At 43.0% G+C, this 23,097-nt stretch overlaps 1 protein-coding gene across 5 annotated transcripts in view; it reads right to left on the bottom strand.

The window, feature by feature from the left end:
• The window catches only part of ELP4 (elongator acetyltransferase complex subunit 4), a 202,630-nt gene that overhangs the window by 128,159 nt on the left and 51,374 nt on the right, over positions 1-23,097 (bottom strand). For 4 of the 5 annotated variants that reach the window (XM_072118582.1, XM_072118580.1, XM_072118578.1 and 1 more), the window contains 2 exons: positions 20,573-20,706; positions 5,881-5,973 (listed from right to left, as the gene is read on the bottom strand). In XM_072118582.1, coding sequence (XP_071974683.1) covers positions 5,881-5,973; positions 20,573-20,706 — 227 coding nt within the window. Of the gene's footprint in view, positions 1-5,879; positions 5,974-20,572; positions 20,707-23,097 lie in introns of all 5 variants that reach the window. The other variant, XM_072118579.1, reaches the window with a different exon arrangement.

Raw genomic sequence — 23,097 nt, 5'->3', positions numbered from 1 at the left:
ACGCGATCGGATTGTGGCGCATCGGCGCCGGCATGCGCGCGACGGAAATCGGGGGCGTGGCCGAACGAAAACCCGACGTATTCGGAAAAACCGCCGCATTTAAAAACCGAAAAAGTGTCGCTTGGGGACCGCTTACCTTCACCTGGTCCGAGGTGGTGCATTCCGGCGCGTGGAGATGATTTTCAGCGCAGCAGCGCCACCTGGTGGACGGCGGAGGAACTGCCTTCATGAATCCCGGCCGGACCCGAATCCAGAGCAGAGAACGCGCCGCTGGATCGCGAATGGGCCGGGTAAGTAAATTTGCCCCAATATCTGAAATACATCATGCACACATTATGCATAATACTATCATAAAACAAGCCACTCACAATAAATATCCACACTTAATACCCACATAAAACATAATACACACAATACATCAAATATAATACACATTTCAACAATATATAATATACAACACGAACCACATACATACCGTATATACTCGAGTATAAGCCAACCCAAGTATAAGCCGAGGCCCCTAATTTTACCACAAAAACCTTGTAAAACCTATATATTTTTTTACTCGAGTATAAGCCGAGTTTGGGTTTTCAGCACATTTTTTTGTGCTGAAAAACTAGGCTTATACTCGAGTATATAAGGTAATACACACATAATAGGCATAATAGACATAAAATAACCACATAATTGAAACTCTAATAGATAGAAATAAATAGAGAAGGGAATAGTAAAACAATAAAATAAAGGTCTCCCGGCCACAGCCATATTCACAGCAACATAGTATAAATGGGATTTAGTCAGTTTTGGCCCTTCAGGATGCAGCAAATTTTCAATTCTTTTTGTGGATCATTCCAAGAGCCCCAACTTTTTATTTCCCGATCCCTGTGGCTGGTTGAGGGCTTATTATTTAATCAACTTGGTGTATATATCTTGTTAATAAATACCTTTTCTGAATCTGTTTAGTCGGAGGCCGAGAAAAAAAAAATTACCATATATACTCGAGTATAAGCCTAGTTTTTCAGCACAAAAAATGTGCTGAAAACCCAAACTCGGCTTATACTAGAGTAAAAAAAATATAGGTTTTACCAGGGTTTTGTGGTAAAATTATGGGCCTCGGCTTATACTCAAGTATATACGGTATTCTATACAAAGCTCTTTTATAGAAAAAGCAGTTACCCAAAATTCTAACAAGCACTTCCCCCCTCCCCCCTCATTCTTCAGCCTCCATTTTTCTTTTTTAATTCGGTGTTTTAGAGTGTAAGGGATCCGGGTGTGTTAAAATGCAAGTAATTCAAATGCCCTGCCTGATGTATAACTTTATGGTCACAGATTTCAGAAGAAACAAAAAAGAAATAAAAAAAAAAAAAAAAAAAGCTTTCTGACTACGACTACATGCCATACTAATTATGTAACTTGTGAAACTTCTACACATTGACTAAGTGGGAATATAAAAAACCTGGTTTTCTGTTCAATATAAAAAGCTACATTTTTGTGTAAGCTAAAAGTCCTAAAAACTATACCGAAAAATGTATCATCAGCTAGAAAACTGACATCGGGAAATCAACACAGCATTTAATTTAATGATAGGCGCACTCTTGTCATGTTTTTCCCTAACACTGTGCATCCAGTAACATGTCCTGATTTTTAAGATGACCTGTCATCCTACAGAAAAGCAAAAATTCGACACGATGTACCGTGGGAAGTGTTATGACATGCCTGTTACCATAGTTACCGCAGCAAGTGGGGAGAGGTTCCTGTCAGGGACCAATTTACTTCTCCGGAGGGGCACTGCCACCAAAGGCAAAGCAAAGCATTGCCCACGAGTCTCTGCAGACTGAAATCTGAGCAGCAAGCTAAATGAGCTCAGATATTCCACGCTGCTCGAGAAAAAGGAATAAAAAAAAAAAAAAAGAAAGAAAAAAAACACAACAAAATAAAGGCAATGGAAACACCTATTAAAAAAAAAAAAAGTCAAAATAAGGGGCAAAATGGTAATGAGATTAATAATATCTACCATCAGAATCCATCATGATAAACTAGGGACACTTACTCATAGATCCAGGCACCGGGACTGTGGTATCTTCTTATATTTCTTATCCATGGCCTCCTTCATTCTAAAATCAACTTTAAAAATTATGAGCCAGAAGGGGTCTGTGGGGCATTATACAGCTTCAGAGGCTGTTACACTCTCACCCTGCCTCATCTTGCCCCCCAGCACTTATTCCGGAAGTGCTCACTGCACAAGTGTTGAGGGAGAAGGGGCAGACTGTAAAGCTAGATCACAGAGGGGTTATGGTAGCCCCTCAGGTTTATTAGCATAATTTCAAAAGTTGATTTTAGAAGGAAGGAGGCCATGGATAATGAATATAAGTAGATTACGACAGAAACTGTGCCTGGATTTATGAGTAAGTGTCCCGAGATTATCCTGATGGACAGGGGCGTAACAATCGCCCCGATGGGGAGAGGGGCCCGGAGATGCACGGCTGGTCATAATTCCCTGATGCGTACCTCCGGGACACTCCCTATGTGTCTGTTCTTCCCCGAACGAACTAGGGCCCGCCCGCCTGAACTCTCCCCACCTCAGTTTATAAACTTAAATACATCTGATGTGTGTCCAATGATAATAATGGAGTTACTGGACCGCTCTTCCTCCCTAGTCCCAATTGACAGGTCTCACTGCTACAAGTACTTAGGGACCATCTGCCAATTTTCAACTACAGACATATACAGATCTGTGTCAAATCTTTTCACATTGCCTTGTTGGAACATTGCTAGAGAGAGCTCTGTTACATCATTCAGCACTTCATGTCATGTGACCATGGTGATGTCATCTAAGGTCCTTAACGCCTTAATATTTGCAAAATCTACCACGTGTATGTATCAGACCCCATAAGATAAAAGATGAGATGAAATCACAGCATGCCGCTACGGAGGTATGGGGAGAACTGGATGTCCATCGAGGCTGCTGTGATTTCATGTGATCAGATACATACATGGGTTACATTTTCCAATTACTAGGGGGTAAAGGACGGTCGATTACTTCACCCTGGTCACGTGACATAAGGTTCTGAAGGGAAAGTAGGCATGAGCTATGTGGAGGGGCCTCTGGACTACGCTGAGGAGGCCACCCCTCTCTGACTTGCAAAAGTAAGTCAGGTAAGATTACAAAGTTGATTTTATGGGGAAGTGAGGGAAACAATTTTTAGCTAAAAGAAAATTGGCATTTAGTTTATAGGTCTCTATGGGAATCTGTCACTAGCTGTATTTGTGAAATATTTGGTGACAGCTTCTTCATTTATCTATTGTGGATCTAAATCAGTGGAATCAATATTTATGGAGACAACAGAGAAGTGTTCTGCATTTTCTTCTGATCTGTTTTTCTTCCACATTCTGCACACTGTGAAACACCGCGCATTGCAGGAGTCTCTTATTTATGTCATTCAAGTTGATGTACAATTACCCAACTGGGTATAAGGTGAGCAAATATTCATGGGGGAGGGGCAGGGGCAGGATTCTCTGTGCTGCCCCCTCTTTTGTTACTTTATTACCTCAGGTACCGTCCTCACTTGTTCCCCCTTTTAGTTTAGTTTTATCTCTTACTATGCCATCATTACATCACTACTGACAATAGATGATGTCACAGCTCATCTCCTCCCCCTCCCTGTGCAATGACCTCTATATAGATAACACTGACCCATCATTACATCACTACTGACAATAGATGATGTCACAGCTTATCTCCTCCCCCTCCCTGTGCAATGACCTCTATATAGATAACACTAACCTATCATTACATCACTACTGACAATAGATGATGTCACAGCTTATCTCCTCCCCCTCCCTGTGCAATGACCTCTATATAGATAACACTGACCCATCATTACATCACTACTGACAATTGATGACGTCATAGCTTATCTCCACCCCCTCCCTGTACAATGACCTCTATATAGATAACACTGACCCATCATTACATCACTACTGACAATAGATGATGTCACAGCGTATCTCCTCCCCCTCCCTGTACAATGACCTCTATAGAGATAACACTGACCCCTCATTACATCACTACTGACAATAGATGATGTCACAGCTTATCTCCTCCCCCTCCCTGTACAATGTCCTCTATATAGATAACACTGACCCATCATTACATCACTACTGACAATAGATGATGTCACAGCTTATCTCCTCCCCCTCCCTGTACAATGACCTTTATATAGATAACACTGACCCATCATTACATCACTACTGCCAATAGATGATGTCACAGCTTATCTCCTCCCCCTCCCTGTACAATGACCTTTATATAGATAACACTGACCCATCATTACATCACTACTGCCAATAGATGATGTCACAGCTTATCTCCTCACTGTACAATGACCTCTATATAGATAACACTGACCCCTCATTACATCACTACTGACAATAGATGATGTCACAGCTTATCTCCTCCCCCTCCCTGTACAATGTCCTCTATATAGATAACACTGACCCATCATTACATCACTACTGACAATAGATGATGTCACAGCTTATCCCCTCCCCCTCCCTGTACAATGTCCTCTATATAGATAACACTGACCCATCATTACATCACTACTGCCAATAGATGATGTCACAGCTTATCTCCTCCCCCTCCCTGTACAGTGACCTCTATATAGATAACACTGACCCATCATTACATCACTATTCACAATAGATGATGTCACAGCTTATCTCCTCTCCCTCCCTGTACAATGACCTCTATATAGATAACACTGACCCCTCATTACATAACTACTGACAATAGATGATGTCACAGCTTATCTCCTCCCCCTCCCTGTACAATGTCCTCTATATAGATAACACTGACCCATCATTACATCACTACTGACAATAGATGATGTCACAGCTTATCTCCTCCCCCTCCCTGTACAATGACCTCTATATAGATAACACTGACCCATCATTACATCACTACTGACAATAGATGATGTCACAGCTTATCCCCCCCCCTGTACAATGACCTCTATATAGATAACACTGACCCATCATTACATCACTACTGACAATAGATGATGTCACAGCTTATCTCCTCCCCCTCCCTGTACAATGACCTCTATATAGATAACACTGACCCATCATTACATCACTACTGACAATAGATGATGTCACAGCTTATCTCCTCCCCCTCCCTGTACAATGACCTCTATATAGATAACACTGACCCATCATTACATCACTACTGACAATAGATGATGTCACAGCTTATCTCCTCCCCTCCCTTTACAATGATCTCTATATAGATAACACTGACCCATCATTACATCACTACTGACAATAGATGATGTCACAGCTTATCTCCTCCCCCTCCCTGTACAATGACCTCTATATAGATAACACTGACCCATCATTACATCACTACTGACAATAGATGATGTCACAGCTTATCTCCTCCTCCCCCCTGTATAATGACCATCTCACAGCTGATGCTGTACATCTTTTTTTTCACTTTAAGGAAAAAAAGTAAAGAGAAGTAGGAAAGTAAATTAGCAAATACATAGACCTCACATTAACTTGTCTGTTTTACAACGTTCAGAATGCAGGTAAATCTCTCTCTATGGACACCATGTGCAGCTAATAAGAATAAGAGGCTTGAGTGTACTTGAGAAGAATGGTCGAGTACGTTCATCCCGACTTGTTATGTCCACTGAGAACACGTTACACATTAACATATCATCCACCCGACCTTCATCTCCCTGTTTACATTATCAGTGCTTAGTAACAGCTTGTTCACTGTTCCTTTTTTTCCGAGATCCTCCAGGATCACCCCTGAGAGCTTCTACAATACAATTAGTTACATGATTACGGCAGATAGTAGAGGTGATGGATACCTGGGGGTTGGATCCGTCAAAGCCTCCCTGGTGGACCACAGTCTGGATAGAGTGGAGGAGCTGGAGGTAGTCACAGGACATCTCACTTGAGGAGCTGTGGGAGGAAAGGAAATATTACCAAGTGTATTCAAATTAAAAAAACTCTTTAAAAATTTCGATTTATTTATAGCGCCCTTATGTTCGGTGGTGTTGTACAACGATTATGATTATGCCCTTGTTGGGGCCAAAAATAAAATCTAAATTAACCTATAGATATGTTTGTGAAGTGTGGGAGGAAATTGGAGAAGAACCCACGGAGAAACTGGGAAGTATAGATGCTATAGGCAAATGTGGCCTTTAGTCAGATACATACCCAGAACTATCCAACCATGATTGATAAATTTGTGAAGCTGTGCTAATGGGCCAACCATGAGCTTGCTGGCAGCTTCCAACCTTCCTCATTGTTCTCGGTTATTCCAAAAGTTTAGGAAAATAAAACCTTAGTGGGGGGGAATTGACTGTACCAAGTCGGTCTCCGTACCATGACAGTCTTCGGTTCCCTTCGATGAGGGAGTGAGAGACCCACTTTGGCCAATCAGTGGCCTCACTAGGCATGGTGGTGTCACTTCTCTCTATGTCCTACTCAGCCCCTCACTGTCTCAAGTCTCAGGCTGGGTCCAAGCAGGATAGGTACACCTTGACTTTGTGGGGTTTCCAGTTTCTTGGAGCTGCTAGATGGACCAAAATGTTATTGACCCCATTGATGTTACTATGGCCTACAGTGGCCATGACCCATTGGCACTTCTGGCAATATCAGAAAACCACAAACCCAGGGACATTGGAATCAGGAGTAAGTAGACTTTTTCCTCAAACCCCCAGCTATGTGCTACAATGGAGAGAATATCTGTAGGAACATCTCCCCTTTTAGTGTACTGGAGGCCAACGTATATAATGACTGCAACTATTTGACACAGTTGCCATTGGGAACCAGGGAAAAGTTGTGTTCCATCTACAATTATTGGCTAAATAAAGGAGTCTCTGCTTTTTGCAGACACATATGTATTTCTGATCAATGGGAGACCTTAAGGCTGGACCATTCATTACTGGTCATACTAAAATGACTAAATACTAAAATATAGCTTGTCAATTTTGGTAGGACTGGCCAATCTTAGAGTCACGATCGATCAGACATTTTGAATTACAACGCACAATGCTACGGTGAGAGAATCCATTGGCAGAGGAGTCTGGAAGCAGTCTACTACCAACTCTCTTTTCCAAAAGCATTGATGCTCTGCCTCATCAAGCATGTGTGCCTATGCGGAGTCCTATCAAAATTAATAGGAAATAAGGCAATATTTAGTGGAAATGTATGGCATATTAATGGGGTATTCTTTTTTTAATGGATCATCTGCCATTAGAAAAGATTAGATTGGCGGCTATGAAGAGACTACCAGAACAGCGCCATTCCATGTGTTGTGGTTGTGTTTGGTATTACAGCTCAGACCAATACATTTAAGGGGGTGAATTACAATCATGTGACATCAAAAGCCTGAAAATGTGACAACACTTTAAACAATTAATTGATTAGTCCCCACAATTATCCTAATATTGACAAATAGATGACCAAAAAATTCACCCCTTTAAGGTAAGACATTCTTTTTGAGGAAAACTCCCAGCAGATATAATATAGAGCAGCCATAGGGGAATCCTATTCCCTGATCCAATTAGTGGAACGCTGAAAACATCATCGTCCTATAAAAGACACATACACTCAATCGTAAGGTTCATTCTCCTTTAAAAAAAAAATTCAGATAATGAGTTTTGGGAATTTAAATATTAATTGATTTGGGTTTTTGTTTCTCCGTTACTGTTAATAAGGTATAACTTTTGGGTGTGAAGGTTAAAGTCATCAATAGCCAATACTGGAATGTTTGCAAATGAGATGCTGCCTTGTTTATCAATTCTAAAGAGATCTCCCCGAGGAGGAGGGGAAGGCTGCTGCGCTGGGTGCAGCAGAAAGGAAAGGGTTATAGGTGAAGGCGTTGGAAACTGGGATGACTTAATTATATCAAGCCAGTCGCACAATGGAGGATGTAATGAAACCGCCATTGCATTTAAATAGTAATCACAGATAATTAACACATAGTTAATGAGCTGCTACCCCAAGTACACCTGATCATTATACCTCTGAGTCCACAGTTTGCCACCGCTGCGAGGAGACTCGAATGATAAATGAACTTGCCGTAATGTCTACACACTCTGTGCCGATTCGTACTGAGCTAAATAATACGGAGCTAAAAACAGAACAAAAACAGTATGTACAAACTAAAAGAGGCATAGACAGAAGTATCTGGGGGAGCGACGTGAAGCAAATGGTAACAACCCAACATTTTTTTTGTGTTCTTTATAATTTAATCGTCTTTTTACGTGGTACAGAGGACAGTGAGGCCTTCAGAAACCAAGGCCTAGATGTAATGGTACTTACCTCTGCTTAACCTATAGGTAAACTTTGGTCATGTGCAACTTCTAGCAACAATTAAGAATGTACCTCTCGTAGTGTATGCATGTAACTGTAGCGTGTGCTACAACTGCCGATACACTAAATAGAAAACTATTTACCCCAAGGGGATCACTAAAGTACTATTGTATCGTAACTTCTGAGATAAACCAGGTAGAGGAACACAATGCTTGTGCATTTCTTGTGCGAAAAAGTGTAGACACTTATGACTCCCACAGATGATCTATGAACTTCTGAAGAACAACCGAGAACGGAGCAGGAAGTAGAGGTCTATTCTCTGTTTAGTGTCTATTTAGTGGACTTTAGGTTTAATCGTTGGTGAGTGTTGGACTCTCAATAATCTGATATTAATGGACCCAACTTATGGCTAAGTCATCAATATCATTATGCTGGAAAACCACTTTTAAGGGGTTGTACCAAGATCATTTGTTATCCCCTATCCACAGAAAACTGGTCCCCAGCGTTAATTATATGTGGGTCCCGTTGTCGCTCATTGAATGGGGGGGTAAGCCGAGCAGAACAGTTGCTAGGGCAGTGATATTAGGACAATTACAATTAAAAAACCCACTTATACGTGTGGACAAAATTTCGGTACCCCTCGTTTAATGAAAGAAAACCCCACAATAGTCACATAAATAACTTGAATCTGACCACCTGGGTGAGGTGGACCACCTACGCGTTTGCATAAAACTTAATTAGCATATTGGGTGATTAAAAAAACCCTACCAGAGTAAGTTAACTGGGGTATCTCCATCAGGATATGTCATAAATACATGACAGATGCACCTCTGGGACCTACATTTATCTAGAGAACGGGGGTCTGCTACCCTTTCTGTAGTCGGGATGAAAATGTTTGCAGAGCATGTACAGATATTCTCCATTCAGGTGTATGGGAGCGTCGAAAATAGTCCATATGCTGAGTATATGTCAAATATTACAGATGAGGGTGGACATTAGGAAGGAAATTAAGTGCTGCTGGACAGTTCTTCGGTAAAGCATCAAATTTTGGAAGTATTTTAATATTAATCTTAAAATTTCCGAGTTGTAAAATTTTTGTGCCAAGATGTGGGAACAGATATTTTACCTTTTTATTTTTAATAAATTTACCATTTTTAAATTTCAAATGTAAAAATGGTAAACTGAAAAAATATGCATAAAATAAAAGGAAACAGTAAATTCTGTGGAAGATCTCAATTTTACAAAAAAAAAAATTATAAAGTGCGGAAAGACACTTCCAAAATCTGCAGACTCTTTGGAAACGGGAGAAAATAGATAGCAGTTCCCCGGGTGTTTTGTCACATTTATCGGGCCACTTTGCAACCAAACATCTCCTTTAACAAAGGTTTTTAAGCTAATTAACTTTTATCCTTACGCTCAGCGTTCTAGTAACTGATAACGGACAAGTTGGCAGGAGAGTATCCAGGCGACAAGCGAGACTTGGACTTCCTTATTGATACAGTTTCTAAGCATCTATGAAAGGTTAGTTGATCAAAGATATGACAAATAGGGTTATTATCAGGAGGTGGACTCCATTAGGAACTGTTGCCTAAGCTGCTTTAACCGACTGTACCTGGAGAAGAGGAGAAAATACAAGTACGTATGGATGTGTTTATGGGTTCCTTTTAGGGGGTGAGAGTATTTGCAGATTGCAGAGAGGGATGTGCGGTGCAGATTAATGGCACTGGAAAACAGATGCAGATTGGGGAGAGTGTTGCCTCTTATCAGCAACCTATAATGGGCCCTCATTGTGTCCTATTTCTACCCTTATGTTATCTGCAAGTGTTTTGCATACAGAGCCTTTATGCAGCTATTGTGGATCCTTCACTAAGCAATTACTTTTAAGGTAGGTCATACCAGGTACTTGATAAATTTATTGCAAAACAATTCACGGGATCCGGGGCGTGGCCGTGAATTCTGTATGGTGTTTGGTCACATTGATAGAATATGGCAAGAATCTCGTTGGTCGGAGATGCGCTGCGATGAAAAGTGAGACCACCGTCCTTCGAGGTTGACCTTCTGTCTATTATACATTATTCCTACCCAATTAAAGGACTCCCTGAAAGGAATGTAGTAATCTACTCGTGTGCCCTTATTGATATTATGAGGTCCTCTAACCTTGCCGAATAACAGTTCATTTTCAGTCAACGGGGCAAGATGGTGAGGTCAATTCCCACAGCCGAGATAGTACGGTGCAAAATTCTGGTCGAAGATTAATGCCACCGGTGATAGATTCCAGTAGCTTCGGATAGGTAGGCAATAAAGGTAAATTAATGGGCAGCACGGTGGCTCAGTGGCTAGCACTGGGGTCCTGGGTGCAAGTCCCATCCAGGTCAACAACTTTAAAGATTTTGTATGTTCTCTCTGTTTTTGCGTGGGTTTCCTATGAGTCCTCCGGTTTCCTCCCACACTTCAAAACATACTGGTAGGTGTATTATATTGCGAGTCCCATGGGGACAGGGACTGATCTGGCGAGCTCTCTGTGCAGCACTGCGGAATCTGTTGGTTCTATATTAATGAAGGAATTATTATTATAAGGTACATTCGGAGGAGCAGAGCTTGGTGAGTGGATAGATTAAAGTTGATTTTCTTATGAATGAAGTTGCGTTGAAGTTACGTGTACATGTCGTTACATGCCCTATCGAACATGGAATACCATCAGCTAGGTCCAGTAACGGAAGAAGAGTTACAGGTCCTTATTATATAGGACTAAATTTGGCTTTGGTTTGGAAAACAAACAAGTTACTAAAACCTGCACCAAAACCTGGAAGTGTGGCATCATCCTCAAAGAAGTCCCCAAGCCAAACAGAAAAAGCTGTTCCCCTACTTCCAAGACTACGTAGATTTTCATGCCCTAAACGGAACGTCCATCAGTCCCTCGTTGTATTGTTTTTATTTTGTTCTAATTACATTCTACAGCCTAAAAAATATACAACTAGCAGGATTAAGATGTTTACCAATGGACAATACCTGGCAGAATTTTGGTCATCACCCCATTCATAGAAGAATCAACAAAACATCAGGAGGTGGTGAGGTCGGATAGTAATGGGCAACTAAAAATTTGTCTATTGACTAATTTGTCCTTTGACAAACATGAGCCCCAATCTGTTTCACTTCCATTACTAAGTATCCATAGTGGATAAAGATCAAGTTGTTGTCTTGAACCAGATACCGTAGTTGACTTTGATATGCACAAGTAAAATGATGTCTGGTTTGTCACTTCCCAGGAGTAGCCTGGAATTAGCCCCCCCCCCCCCCAGGCACGTTCTCCACAGGGTAATTTGCTCCCCCTATCTGTTGGGATTGCTAATGAACCTGCACATTGTCTTCTTACCTAAACAGCAAACATGAGGTCGTTCAGGTTAATTAACTAGCGCATCCTTTTGTTACAGGTTAGGCCTGTTTTCTTAACAAGGAGAGACGAGGTTGAAGTCTCCTGGAAGATGATAGAGGCCATGGAGTGGAGTATCTGCACAGTCTTATAATATCATGTACTTGCAATGTACAGGCAACTCAACTACAGGCTCTTTTTTAGGTCACTATTGGGGGTACAACCTTTTGCTCATTTGTTCATTCACATGAATGATCAGTTCGGCAAAAATGAAGAGTGTAGTGAACAGAAAGAGACACTGGCATTGCCTTGCTTCCCAAGAACAAAAGGATCGGGCAGCTGAATTATAACATGCCCGACATCTGACAAAGGAGGATGCATTGGTTAGTTGACCATCCCACTGAAATCGTCAGGTTGGTGTGTCATTAATCTAATATGCTCCCTTGTTCTCCAAAACATCCAATTTTCAGGGCACCTGGCTGAAAATTTTGGGGGGGACATGGGATCCACTTGATCCAATGGGTGGCCTCCTTGGGCTATGGAACTCCCGTTTTCTAAGTTACATCAATTTCTGGGTCGTCTCCTTTTCCAAGAAGGCCACTCAATGAATGATATGGGTCATATGACCAACGGAATGTTTCGACTAAACGTACCGAAGTAACAGGAGACGGGTTAGGGTAAATAAATGTGTGGGGTTTTTTTCTGCCCTTCAAACTGGATCTTCCAATGATCTGTAGAAAATGATCTTATGTGTAGGTTGTCAAATGGCTGAATTTTAGGACGAGGGAAAGTCATAATTGCAGAGTAAACTGAACCACCAAAACAATGATGATCACGGCTTTTGCCGATCCAGGTGTTCTATAGCTAAAATATAGCCATTTATTTAAGCCATATGAATAAATAGTCATCCATGCAATGCATCAATATGTCAGGTCCACCAGAGGCGGAGCCATTAGTTCCCTGTTTAGGCACAATATAGAGGATTTTCAAATGGAAGAACCAACACTATGTCCGCATTTCTTAATCACACAAATGGATAGAGAACTTCAACTTCAGACAACCCCTTTTTTCCTTGTCTTAAAAAAAATATTTCAAAATTCCCTACTATTTTCGAGTCCTTTGCTGGCTGCCGATGAAGAGAAGCAGTTACATCCAAATAAAAAGAACTGGATAACCTGTCGCACATCAACATTACGAGATGATGAAGCGTATCTTCCATAAAACCTGAAAATTCATAAAAGTCATGGGGCCACCATCCCAATCACAAGCTGCAGCTATGAATGGGTTCTTTAGACACACACATAAAAAGAAAGTAAAGGGAAATTCTCTAGTCGTCAAGTTGTTAACTTGTGTTGTCAAGCCCTCCTCCTTGTTTTAATGGCCTGAATCCTCGGAATAGATATAAATAAGGAATGTTCCCCATGGCTCTCTCTTCCGGGGACTCCCTGGTTTCCAGGCCAGGATGTACTTTGCCATATTCCGGCAACATAATGGTTACTGTGGCCATCACAATAATGCACATTACTCATTGATAGAGGAATGGATAGCAGTGTAGCATCGAGAAATACAACATCACTGCAACACATAGTGGGAGCAATGAGACCTGGGCAGGGGCGGATGTAGACTGCCATGGGCCCTGGGCTGTATAAATATTATAGCCCCTACAAGTCCGGAATTCTATTCCTACATCTGGGACTAGAATCAGCTTCTTGGGAAATGGAGGAGGTGTCCCTTCTGCCTGCTTTCAATCTGCATTTTCAGGACCTTTAGAGGACCTTCAAAAGGTCCTAAAATGGCTGTTTACATCTGTATTGAGAGCAGGAAAAGATGTACAAGGATTTCATGGGTGAAGGTTCTGCTCACTTTAAAATCTGGTGGGTTGTTTTGGTGGCCATGGGCCCCCTTGAAGGCTTGGGCCCTGGGCTACCGTACAAACCACCTGTAATACAATCCACTACTGGACCTGGGAAGTGAATAGTTACAATGTCTAAGATACCTACCTATCTCATATCTACTTATCTATTTATATACAGTGGGTATGGAAAATATTCAGATCATTGTAAAGTTTTCACTCTATGTTTCCTTGCAGCCAATTGGTAAGATCAAAAAAATTCTTTTTGTGCTGATTTTTGTATATATTTGCTATATTATTAAACAAGAAAAACTAAAATATCACATGGTCATAAGTATTCAGACCCTTTGCTGTGACATTCATATTTAACTCACATGCTGTCCATTTCCTTCTGAGATGGTTCTGCTCCTTCATTGGAGTCCAGTTTAATTAAACTGATTGGACTTGATTAGGTAAGGTGCACATCAGTTTGTATAAGACCTCACAGTGCATGTCAGAGCACATGAGAATCATGAGGTCTAAGGAACTGTTCAAGGAGCTCAGAGACAAAGAGTGAAAAATGTAAAGGGGTCTGAATACTTTCTGTACCCCCTGTACCTATTGATATATCATAGAGAGCAGGTAAGGGAGGTGGAAAGAAAAAGAATCTAAAACAAGGAGAGTCTTTGTGAAACCCAACTATAATGTATGGTTTATTGTCTATTCTCTCTTTTTTTCTCATCTATGTTTTTATCTAATGATCTAACTCTCCAACTACCTATCCATGTCTGGATTGCTCTATCATATTCATTGATCAATCTAAATTGCCAAATTGCAATCTCAAATATACAGATCCATAAATAGTTCATATTGGATCCTCTCCATGACTTTGTGGCTTTCCAATCAACCTACGCAGACTGTGCTGCGCTGGACTTTACATTTATATCTTTCTCTCATATCTACCTATAACTCAATCATAAGTTTAATCTCTAGCCATGGCTCGATACGTCCCCCAGCTCTAGCCATGGCTCGATACGTCCCCCAGCTCTAGCCATGGCTCGATACGTCCCCCAGCTCTAGCCATGGCTCTGTACGTCCCCCAGCTCTAGCCATGGCTCTGTACGTCCCCCAGCTCTAGCCATGGCTCTGTACGTCCCCCAGCTCTAGCCATGGCTCTGTACGTCCCCCAGCTCTAGCCATGGCTCTGTACGTCCCCCAGCTCTAGCCATGGCTCTGTACGTCCCCCAGCTCTAGCCATGGCTCTGTACGTCCCCCAGCTCTAGCCATGGCTCTGTACGTCCCCCAGCTCTAGCCATGGCTCTGTACGTCCCCCAGCTCTAGCCATGGCTCTGTACGTCCCCCAGCTCTAGCCATGGCTCTGTACGTCCCCCAGCTCTAGCCATGGCTCTGTACGTCCCCCAGCTGTAGCCATGGCTCTGTACGTCCCCCAGCTCTAGCCATGGCTCTGTACGTCCCCCAGCTCTAGCCATGGCTCTGTACGTCCCCCAGCTCTAGCCATGGCTCTGTACGTCCCCCAGCTCTAGCCATGGCTCTGTACGTCCCCCAGCTCTAGCCATGGCTCTGTACGTCCCCCAGCTCTAGCCATGGCTCTGTACGTCCCCCAGCTCTAGCCATGGCTCTGTACGTCCCCCAGCTCTAGCCATGGCTCTGTACGTCCCCCAGCTCTAGCCATGGCTCTGTACGTCCCCCAGCTCTAGCCATGGCTCTGTACGTCCCCCAGCTCTAGCCATGGCTCGGTACGTCCCCCAGCTCTAGCCATGGCTCGGTACGTCCCCCAGCTCTAGCCATGGCTCGGTACGTCCCCCAGCTCTAGCCATGGCTCGGTACGTCCCCCAGCTCTAGCCATGGCTCCTATCTCTAGCCATCGCTCTGTACGTCTCCTATCTATAGCCATCGCTCTATACATCTATCTGCAGCTATCGCTTTATACATCTATCTGCAGCTATCGCTCTATGCGTCTCTTATCTATAGCCATCACTCTGTACGTTTCCCATAGTAGAGGAGAATCTTTTATATAGTGAAAAGGCCAAAAGACAAGGGGACATTATAGGTGTGTGGGGCTTTAGAAAAAGGGGTATTATAGTGTTCTTAGTGTCCTTTTCTGATGCCCCTTCTTATAGACAGAAAGGGCATAGAAAACATATAGACAGAAAAAAGTAGCACTATCAGGAGGGGCTATAGAAAAGGGGGCAGCTGCAGGAAAGGGGGCATTTTAGATCGGGGGCTGCTGGAAATAGCACATTATATTAGAGGTATTTGTGGGGTGACCAATTTTTTCCAAGGGACCATGATAAGTGGGTTACCCAACCTAGTACCTTAAAAAAAAAAACAGTACGGGCTGAAGTGGTGGGGACAGGAGGAGGAGACTGGGCCTCAGGGTACGATTCCAGGGGTGGAGTTCAGCCACAGAGGCGGAGCTATCCAGGTGTAGCAGCAAAGAACACTGTCTGGGAGATCAGGTCGGGGTGGATGGCTTCATGCAGTTAGGGAATGCCATCAGCTTTCCTAGATTAGATGGGTGTGAAGTTCATCATTAAATTACATTACAAATTATATTACAGAGTATATAGAGGATATAGAGTAGAACTTAAGTCCTAACATCCGGGCACAAGTTGGTTTGGACGCTGGTGGGGGCCCTAGTCGTGTGAACAGCCCGGGGCCCATGGGACACTTAATCCGCCAGTGTCTATAGCTACTACTCTATATGTATCTTACTTATAGCTTTCATTCTATATATCTCCTATTTATCGATCTAATATCTATCTATCACTTTTAAGTAGAACATGGAACAAACGATCAATAAACAAGGCATTTAGTAGAAAATATTGCTGTTAAATCGGGTGCAAATCCTAAAATTCAAGGGGAAACTCATAGAGCTGATGTGAGCTGATCATAGGACCTTCAAACTTTATCTATTGGATAAAGTCCATACAACTAGAGAAAAACCTAGGAAAATATTTTCCAGGCGCAAAATAAATAAAAAAAAAAAAAAAAAAAAAAAAGAAGGATATAGGAAAGAGTTGGGTGATAAGGAGGTTTCTGGGATATGGACGGGAGGTTTATCTGTAAGTGCTGCTAACAGGCTTAATGTTATTTACTGTAAAAATAAAACCCTTAAAATCCTCCTCCATCTCCCTGAGGTGTACAGATTGCTTTATTTGCTGACCAGAAAAGGTCTAACAGAATGGATGATCCGAATGGTTGCGACCTTTGTCCATGTCCTCCGCCGCCTGTAGTGCAGCTCTTTCCATGCTGTTTGCATTAAGGAGAGAAGGTAAATACTTAGCACTAAACCTTGTTTGCTTTAGCTGCCAGGAAAGCTGATGAAATTGCCCCCACGACTCCAAACACACATCCCTACGTAATGGCCCTACGTCCACTATACACATCCGCTCCGCACTGCCGACTAGGACAAAGTGCAACCTCTATACTCACTCAATTTTATGTCAAAATACCGTATATACGCAAGTATAAACCGACCCAAGTATAAGCAGAGACCCATCATTTTAACACCAAAAACTGGGAAAAACTATTGACTTGAATATAAGCCGAGGGTGGGAAATGCATTGGTCTCACCCCCCCCCAGTATACAGCCAGCCGGCCCCATGTAGTATACAGCCAGCCGGCCCCCTGTAGTATACAGCCAGCCGGCCCCCTGTAGTATACAGCCAGCCGGCCCCATGTAGTATACAGCCAGCCGGCCCCATGTAGTATACAGCCAGCCGGCCCCATGTAGTATACAGCCAGCCGGCCCCATGTAGTATACAGCCAGCCGGCCCCATGTAGTATACAGCCAGCCGGCCCCATGTAGTATACAGCCAGCCGGCCCCATGTAGTATACAGCCAGCCGGCCCCATGTAGTATACAGCCAGCCGGCCCCATGTAGTATACAGCCAGCCGGCCCCATGTAGTATACAGCCAGCCGGCCCCATGTAGTATACAGCCAGCCGGCCCCATGTAGTATACAGCCAGCCGGCCCCATGTAGTATACAGCCAGCCGGCCCCATGTAGTATACAGCCAGCCGGCCCCATGTAGTATACAGCCAGCCGGCCCCATGTAGTATACAGCCAGCCGGCCCCATGTAGTATACAGCCAGCCGGCCCCATGTAGTATACAGCCAGCCGGCCCCATGTAGTATACAGCCAGCCGGCCCCATGTAGTATACAGCCAGCCGGCCCCATGTAGTATACAGCCAGCCAGCCCCATGTAGTATACAGCCAGCCAGCCCCATGTAGTATACAGCCATCCAGCCCCATGTAGTATACAGCCATCCAGCCCCATGTAGTATACAGCCAGCCAGCCCCATGTAGTATACAGCCAGCCAGCCCCATGTAGTATACAGCCAGCCCCATGTAGTATACAGCCAGCCAGCCCCATGTAGTATACAGCCAGCCAGCCCCATGTAGTATACAGCCACCCCCTAGTAGTATACAGCCAACCAGCCACTAGTAGTATACAGCCAACCAGTCCCTAGTACTATACATCCAGCCAGCCCCATGTAGTATACAGCCAGCCACCACCTAGTAGTATACAGCCTGCCACCACCTAGTAGTATACAGCCAGCCTGCCCCCAGTAGTATACAGCCACCCCCTAGTAGTATACAGCCAGCCTGCCCCCAGTAGTATACAGCCACCCCCTAGTAGTATACAGCCAACCAGCCACAAGTAGTATACAGCTAGCCAGTCCCTAGTACTATACTATACAGCCAGCCTGCCCCCAGTAGTATACAGCCAGCCTGCCCCCAGTAGTATACAGCCACCAGCCCCCAGTAGTATACAGCCAGCCTGCCCCCAGTAGTATACAGCAAGCCTGCCCCCAGTAGTATACAGCCAGCCTGCCCCCAGTAGTATACAGCCAGCCTGCCCCCAGTAGTATACAGCCAGCCTGCCCCCAGTAGTATACAGCCAGCCTGCCCCCAGTAGTATACAGCCAGCCTGCCCCCAGTAGTATACAGCCAGCCTGCCCCCAGTAGTATACAGCCAGCCTGCCCCCAGTAGTATACAGCCAGTCTGCCCCCAGTAGTATACAGCCAGTCTGCCCCCAGTAGTATACGTCCTACCCCCCCAGCGCTTAAAAAACAAACAAAAAACAACAACTTATATACTCACCCTCCGATGTTGGCGCGTCCCATTTTCTTTCTTCCCCGCGGCTCTTCTTCTTTCTTCTGTCATGGACACGGCCATGTTTTCTTCCAGTAGGCGCATACTATGACGTCAGCAGCGACTGCGTCATAGTATGCGCCTGCGGGAAGAAAACATGGCCGTGTCCATGACAGAAGAAAGAAGAAGAGACACGGGGAAGAAAGAAGAGGGGACACGCCGACATCGGGGAGCCGCGTGGAGCATCGAGCCGCCGGAGGGTGAGTATATCAGTTTAATTTTTTTTAAGTGCTGGTAATAGACTCGTGTACAAGCCGGGGGGACGTATTTCAGCACATTTTTCGCGCTGAAAAACTCAGCTTATACATGAGTATATACGGTAGACTTAAACAAATGATAAATAAATACATTCTTACCAATTGCAGATACAAGATAAAAAAATATTATATAAATGTTTAAGATTTTTGAAAAATTTTAAATTTATGTTAAATTTTTTGTTTTGGTGTACACTTTTGCTCCAAAATGTTTTATTTATTTTTTATTTTATAGGGGCTTGTTTAACTTTTTAATAGGACCAAAGTTTTCAACATGGGTAGAAAAATGTTTTTATTTTTTCTTAGTACACACACTAAGGCGGTAAGTAATGCGGCAAAAATGAGCCTTTATCAGTTTGATTGTGGAAATTACTGATTTGTAAACTTTCACCTTTTAAACTTTAAAGGGAACCTGTCAGCAGAAATTGGCCTAATAATCCACTACCAGTATGTTGTCAAGCAGCCGAACACCTTCTAGTCAGGGAGGCGGAGAGTTTAACACTGAAGTCAAGCTCTCTCTTCCTCAGAAACCCCCCTTCACTGTAATTGATGGTCCTGCATCCAGAGACATCACTAACCAGATCTCTTGAAGTCCGATACATGATGTCAATCACAGAGGAGGAGGCGTTCAGAGCTCCTCAACTTGACTTCAGTGCTAAACTCTCCTCCTCCGTGACTTTATACAACCAATTTACATGTCTCTTCAAAGTTGATTGTGTGGATGATGGAAACATGCTATCAATTGTTTGGACAGAATTAAATTATTGCATATATTTTATGCATTTCTAATATATTTACATGTACTTTAAGGTTGTACTGCTTTAAAAAAAAAAAAATTAAATAAATATTATTTATTTTTCAAAAATTCTCTATATATTTTGACACCTTAAACTTCAATAATAGCTGTGAGAGGTCTGGCTTTTATTGGTCCCATTTTTAAATTACTTTTTGACCATTAATTTTTTTATTTTTTTTTTTTGTTGCCACGGTCTGCTGCCACACGCAGGGGATAATAGGAAGCTGGCTTGGCCTTGGAGCCTGCATAAGATAAGGATGGCACGTTCTTGGCTGCCTGGGACTGCAAAAGGATCAAGGACTATCATTGGAGCTCCCGCGATTCTTCCTGTTCTCGGGAAACTGGAGGGGAGCTACAATAATTATACAAATTTCTCCTCCTCTTTTCTACTGTATTGGTGTCCGCAGGACGCCAATACGATTGAAAGCTGCGAGAACAGGGAGCAAAAAATTACAGCTTAAATTGCCATTGCACTTTTCAATAAATGTTCTCTTAAAGATTTTGTTACCACTGCTGTAGGAGGGGGACCCCAAATTGTGATCCTTTGATCTACAAAATATGCCTGTCCATGCATTATAAACACAGTCCAATGACTTCAGCAGAAACGGTAAAAGGTTTTTCTCTCAATAGTATTTTTCCCCCCCAAAAAAGTGGCTGTGCCCCTACCACGTTGAATAGGCAAAACCGTCAACACTTTGTTATAGAGCAGGAGGAGATGAGAGGAATGAGATATAAAATTCAGATCCAGTCAGTCAACTTTATCACAACTGGTGTAACAGACACAAAACATTTAACAAAAACTCACCCATCTGTTCCCTCCGGGGCTACAATATTGGGAAGGTAGAAGCAGTGAGTCTTGGCAGATTGTAGCATGTCGGGAGACATCGTTTTGGATATATCGTAATAATGGCCAAATCTTGAAGAGGACAAAGAAACAGACTGTAGGGAAGAGGAAGGAAAAATAAAAGATTTCATTAGGTTCAGCTCCTCCACATCAGGACCGAGTACAAAAAAGGATATGAGTGGACGAACAAGAACACATAATAGCTAATGATCATGGGTAGTCCCATCGATCTTGGAGAGATCCAGCAATCATCTAGTGGGCAAGGGGCTATTTGGCTCTAAAACCTAGAACATGTTTACCCTCATTGGATCCCCCAAAGTTACAGTCATTGATAATGAATCTAGCCTTAGGAGGAGGACCCAACTTGTCATCAACAAATGGGAGATAACTAACAAAATTAGAGTCAACAAAAAATTGCAGTAGAGCAAGGAATGACCACGGATTTGTGGATTTCAGACAACCATTTCAATCTTTCAGATCCCTTATTTTCTGTAGAAATATATTGTCATGTGTAATGCTACTTATTATTTTTTTTTACCTGGTCATATTTACTCTAATATTGAGAAGGTTTTATTTGGCCTCGTTTTCCATCTTTAAACACTTGAAGGTTGATCCGGGGGTGGAGCTTTGGGCAACCTACCTCAGATTAGCAGTTAAAGGATATCTACCATATGATTTTCTGACGGTAGACTGTCCTAACTTACAAGGTTGTTCCATTTTCCACTTGTTGGAACCTTTTTTCTTATGGAGACTTCACAAAAATATGCACCGAAGGCGCTCCGCTCTTTGGTGAGGCTGCTTGTGGATCAGTGGGACCAGGCTAAAATTTTGAGAATGGGGACGTGCATATATTATTAGATGGATGACCCAAGAGGCACTCCGATGACGTAGGCCGAAGCACGGATGATGCTGTTCAAGAACGTAAGAAAAATGGTTCCAGCAACTAGAAAATGAAAGGACCAAGTGAGTCCATCAGTAAATATGATGGTAGACGTCCGTTAACTACTAATCTGTGGGGATGGAATTGAACAGGAAGCAGACATCGCCATTTTCCGTGCGGTGTTCAGACCCTTTTACTGCAGATTAGCTCCTATTGCTTTGGATTGGAGATAAGATATAACAACTGTTCATCTATTCAGGCCAACTACTACCTCATCCGAACCTCCATTTACATGTGCCCTCACAGGCTAAGGAGGAACAGTGGCAACACGTACCTCCTGCAGGGTTTATGTCCAGGAGAATAATTGTGCATGTCCAAACCAATACCCCTGACCAATCTCTTACCTGATGAGTGGGGAAATATTTTGACACCCCCATACACTGTGGATGTCCATCTAAGGCAGCAACCTATGGTCGCAAACCCTTTGTTGGTTGCACAGCCCTTTTTCAGGGGTCACAAGAAGCAAGACATTGAATGACTTGTGCCGGCTGCCACGTTCCACGTGTGGCAGCGGAGCACAGGAATTTTTACCTCCCCTGAGCACGCATTCTGTGTGATAGTAGATGCAACATTTGATGATGCTTCTGCCTGCGCCCGGACAAAGGCTGCAAAGGCCCATGGCCAGGGATGACCCGGCACAGGTAAACGCATTATGTCATCACGCATCTAAGCTCCGGCATAAATAAGGTAGCAAGCACAGAGAGGAACAAGGAAAGTATATTTTTTTATTTTTTTTATATGCTACTGGGGGTATCATAATTTTACGTTCGGGGGTCACCACAACATGAGGAACAGGGAACAGTATTAAAGGGTTGCAGCAATAGAAAGGTTGAGAACCACTGATATATAGGGTACAGTCAGCGTAAAGGGTTGTGACAACTGTAAGGATTATATCTGGGACCCTCACAATCTTGAAATGGGGTTCTGAATGGGGCAGGATAGTCAAGGACACTCATTTCTACTCCATTCCTTCTTTTTGTGCAGCCAAAGATAGCCTAGTTGTGTAATCTTCGGCAGCCCCTTCCAATGTGAAGTGCACAGCAGTAAACGTAGGCCTCATATTCATTGGGGTCACAGTCGTCTACAACTTGCAACCTAAAGACTGCACTTTGATGGCGACAGGTTTGTTTTACTGCAAGATCATATGCGGTCCCCAACTTAAGGACACCCGACTTACAGATGGACCTCTATGCCCACTGTGACCTCTGGTGAAGGCTCTGGATGCTTTACTTTTGCCCAGGCTGTAATGATCTGCTATAAGGTGTCTATAATAAAGCTTTATTGATAATCCTTGTTCCAAAAAAACTAAAAATCCAATTGTAACTGGGACAAAAACATTTTTGTCAGGAGTTACAATTATTAAATATACTGGTTCTGACTTACATGCAAATTCTACTTAAGAATTAACCTAAAGAACCTATCTTGTACTTTATGCCTGTATACTAGAGGGCAAGAGGGAGGCAATAAGCAAAGTCTTAAAATAACAGGTTGCATAATTCAAAAAATTCTAAACAAAAATAGCAAAATTCCAAGGGGAATTTTTGAA

The sequence above is a fragment of the Engystomops pustulosus genome, chromosome 7, assembly GCF_040894005.1.
Source record: "Engystomops pustulosus chromosome 7, aEngPut4.maternal, whole genome shotgun sequence".
Taxonomy (NCBI): Eukaryota; Metazoa; Chordata; class Amphibia; order Anura; family Leptodactylidae; genus Engystomops; species Engystomops pustulosus.
Note: the sequence above shows the minus strand (reverse complement) of the source record. Positions and strands in the feature narration are given on the sequence as shown.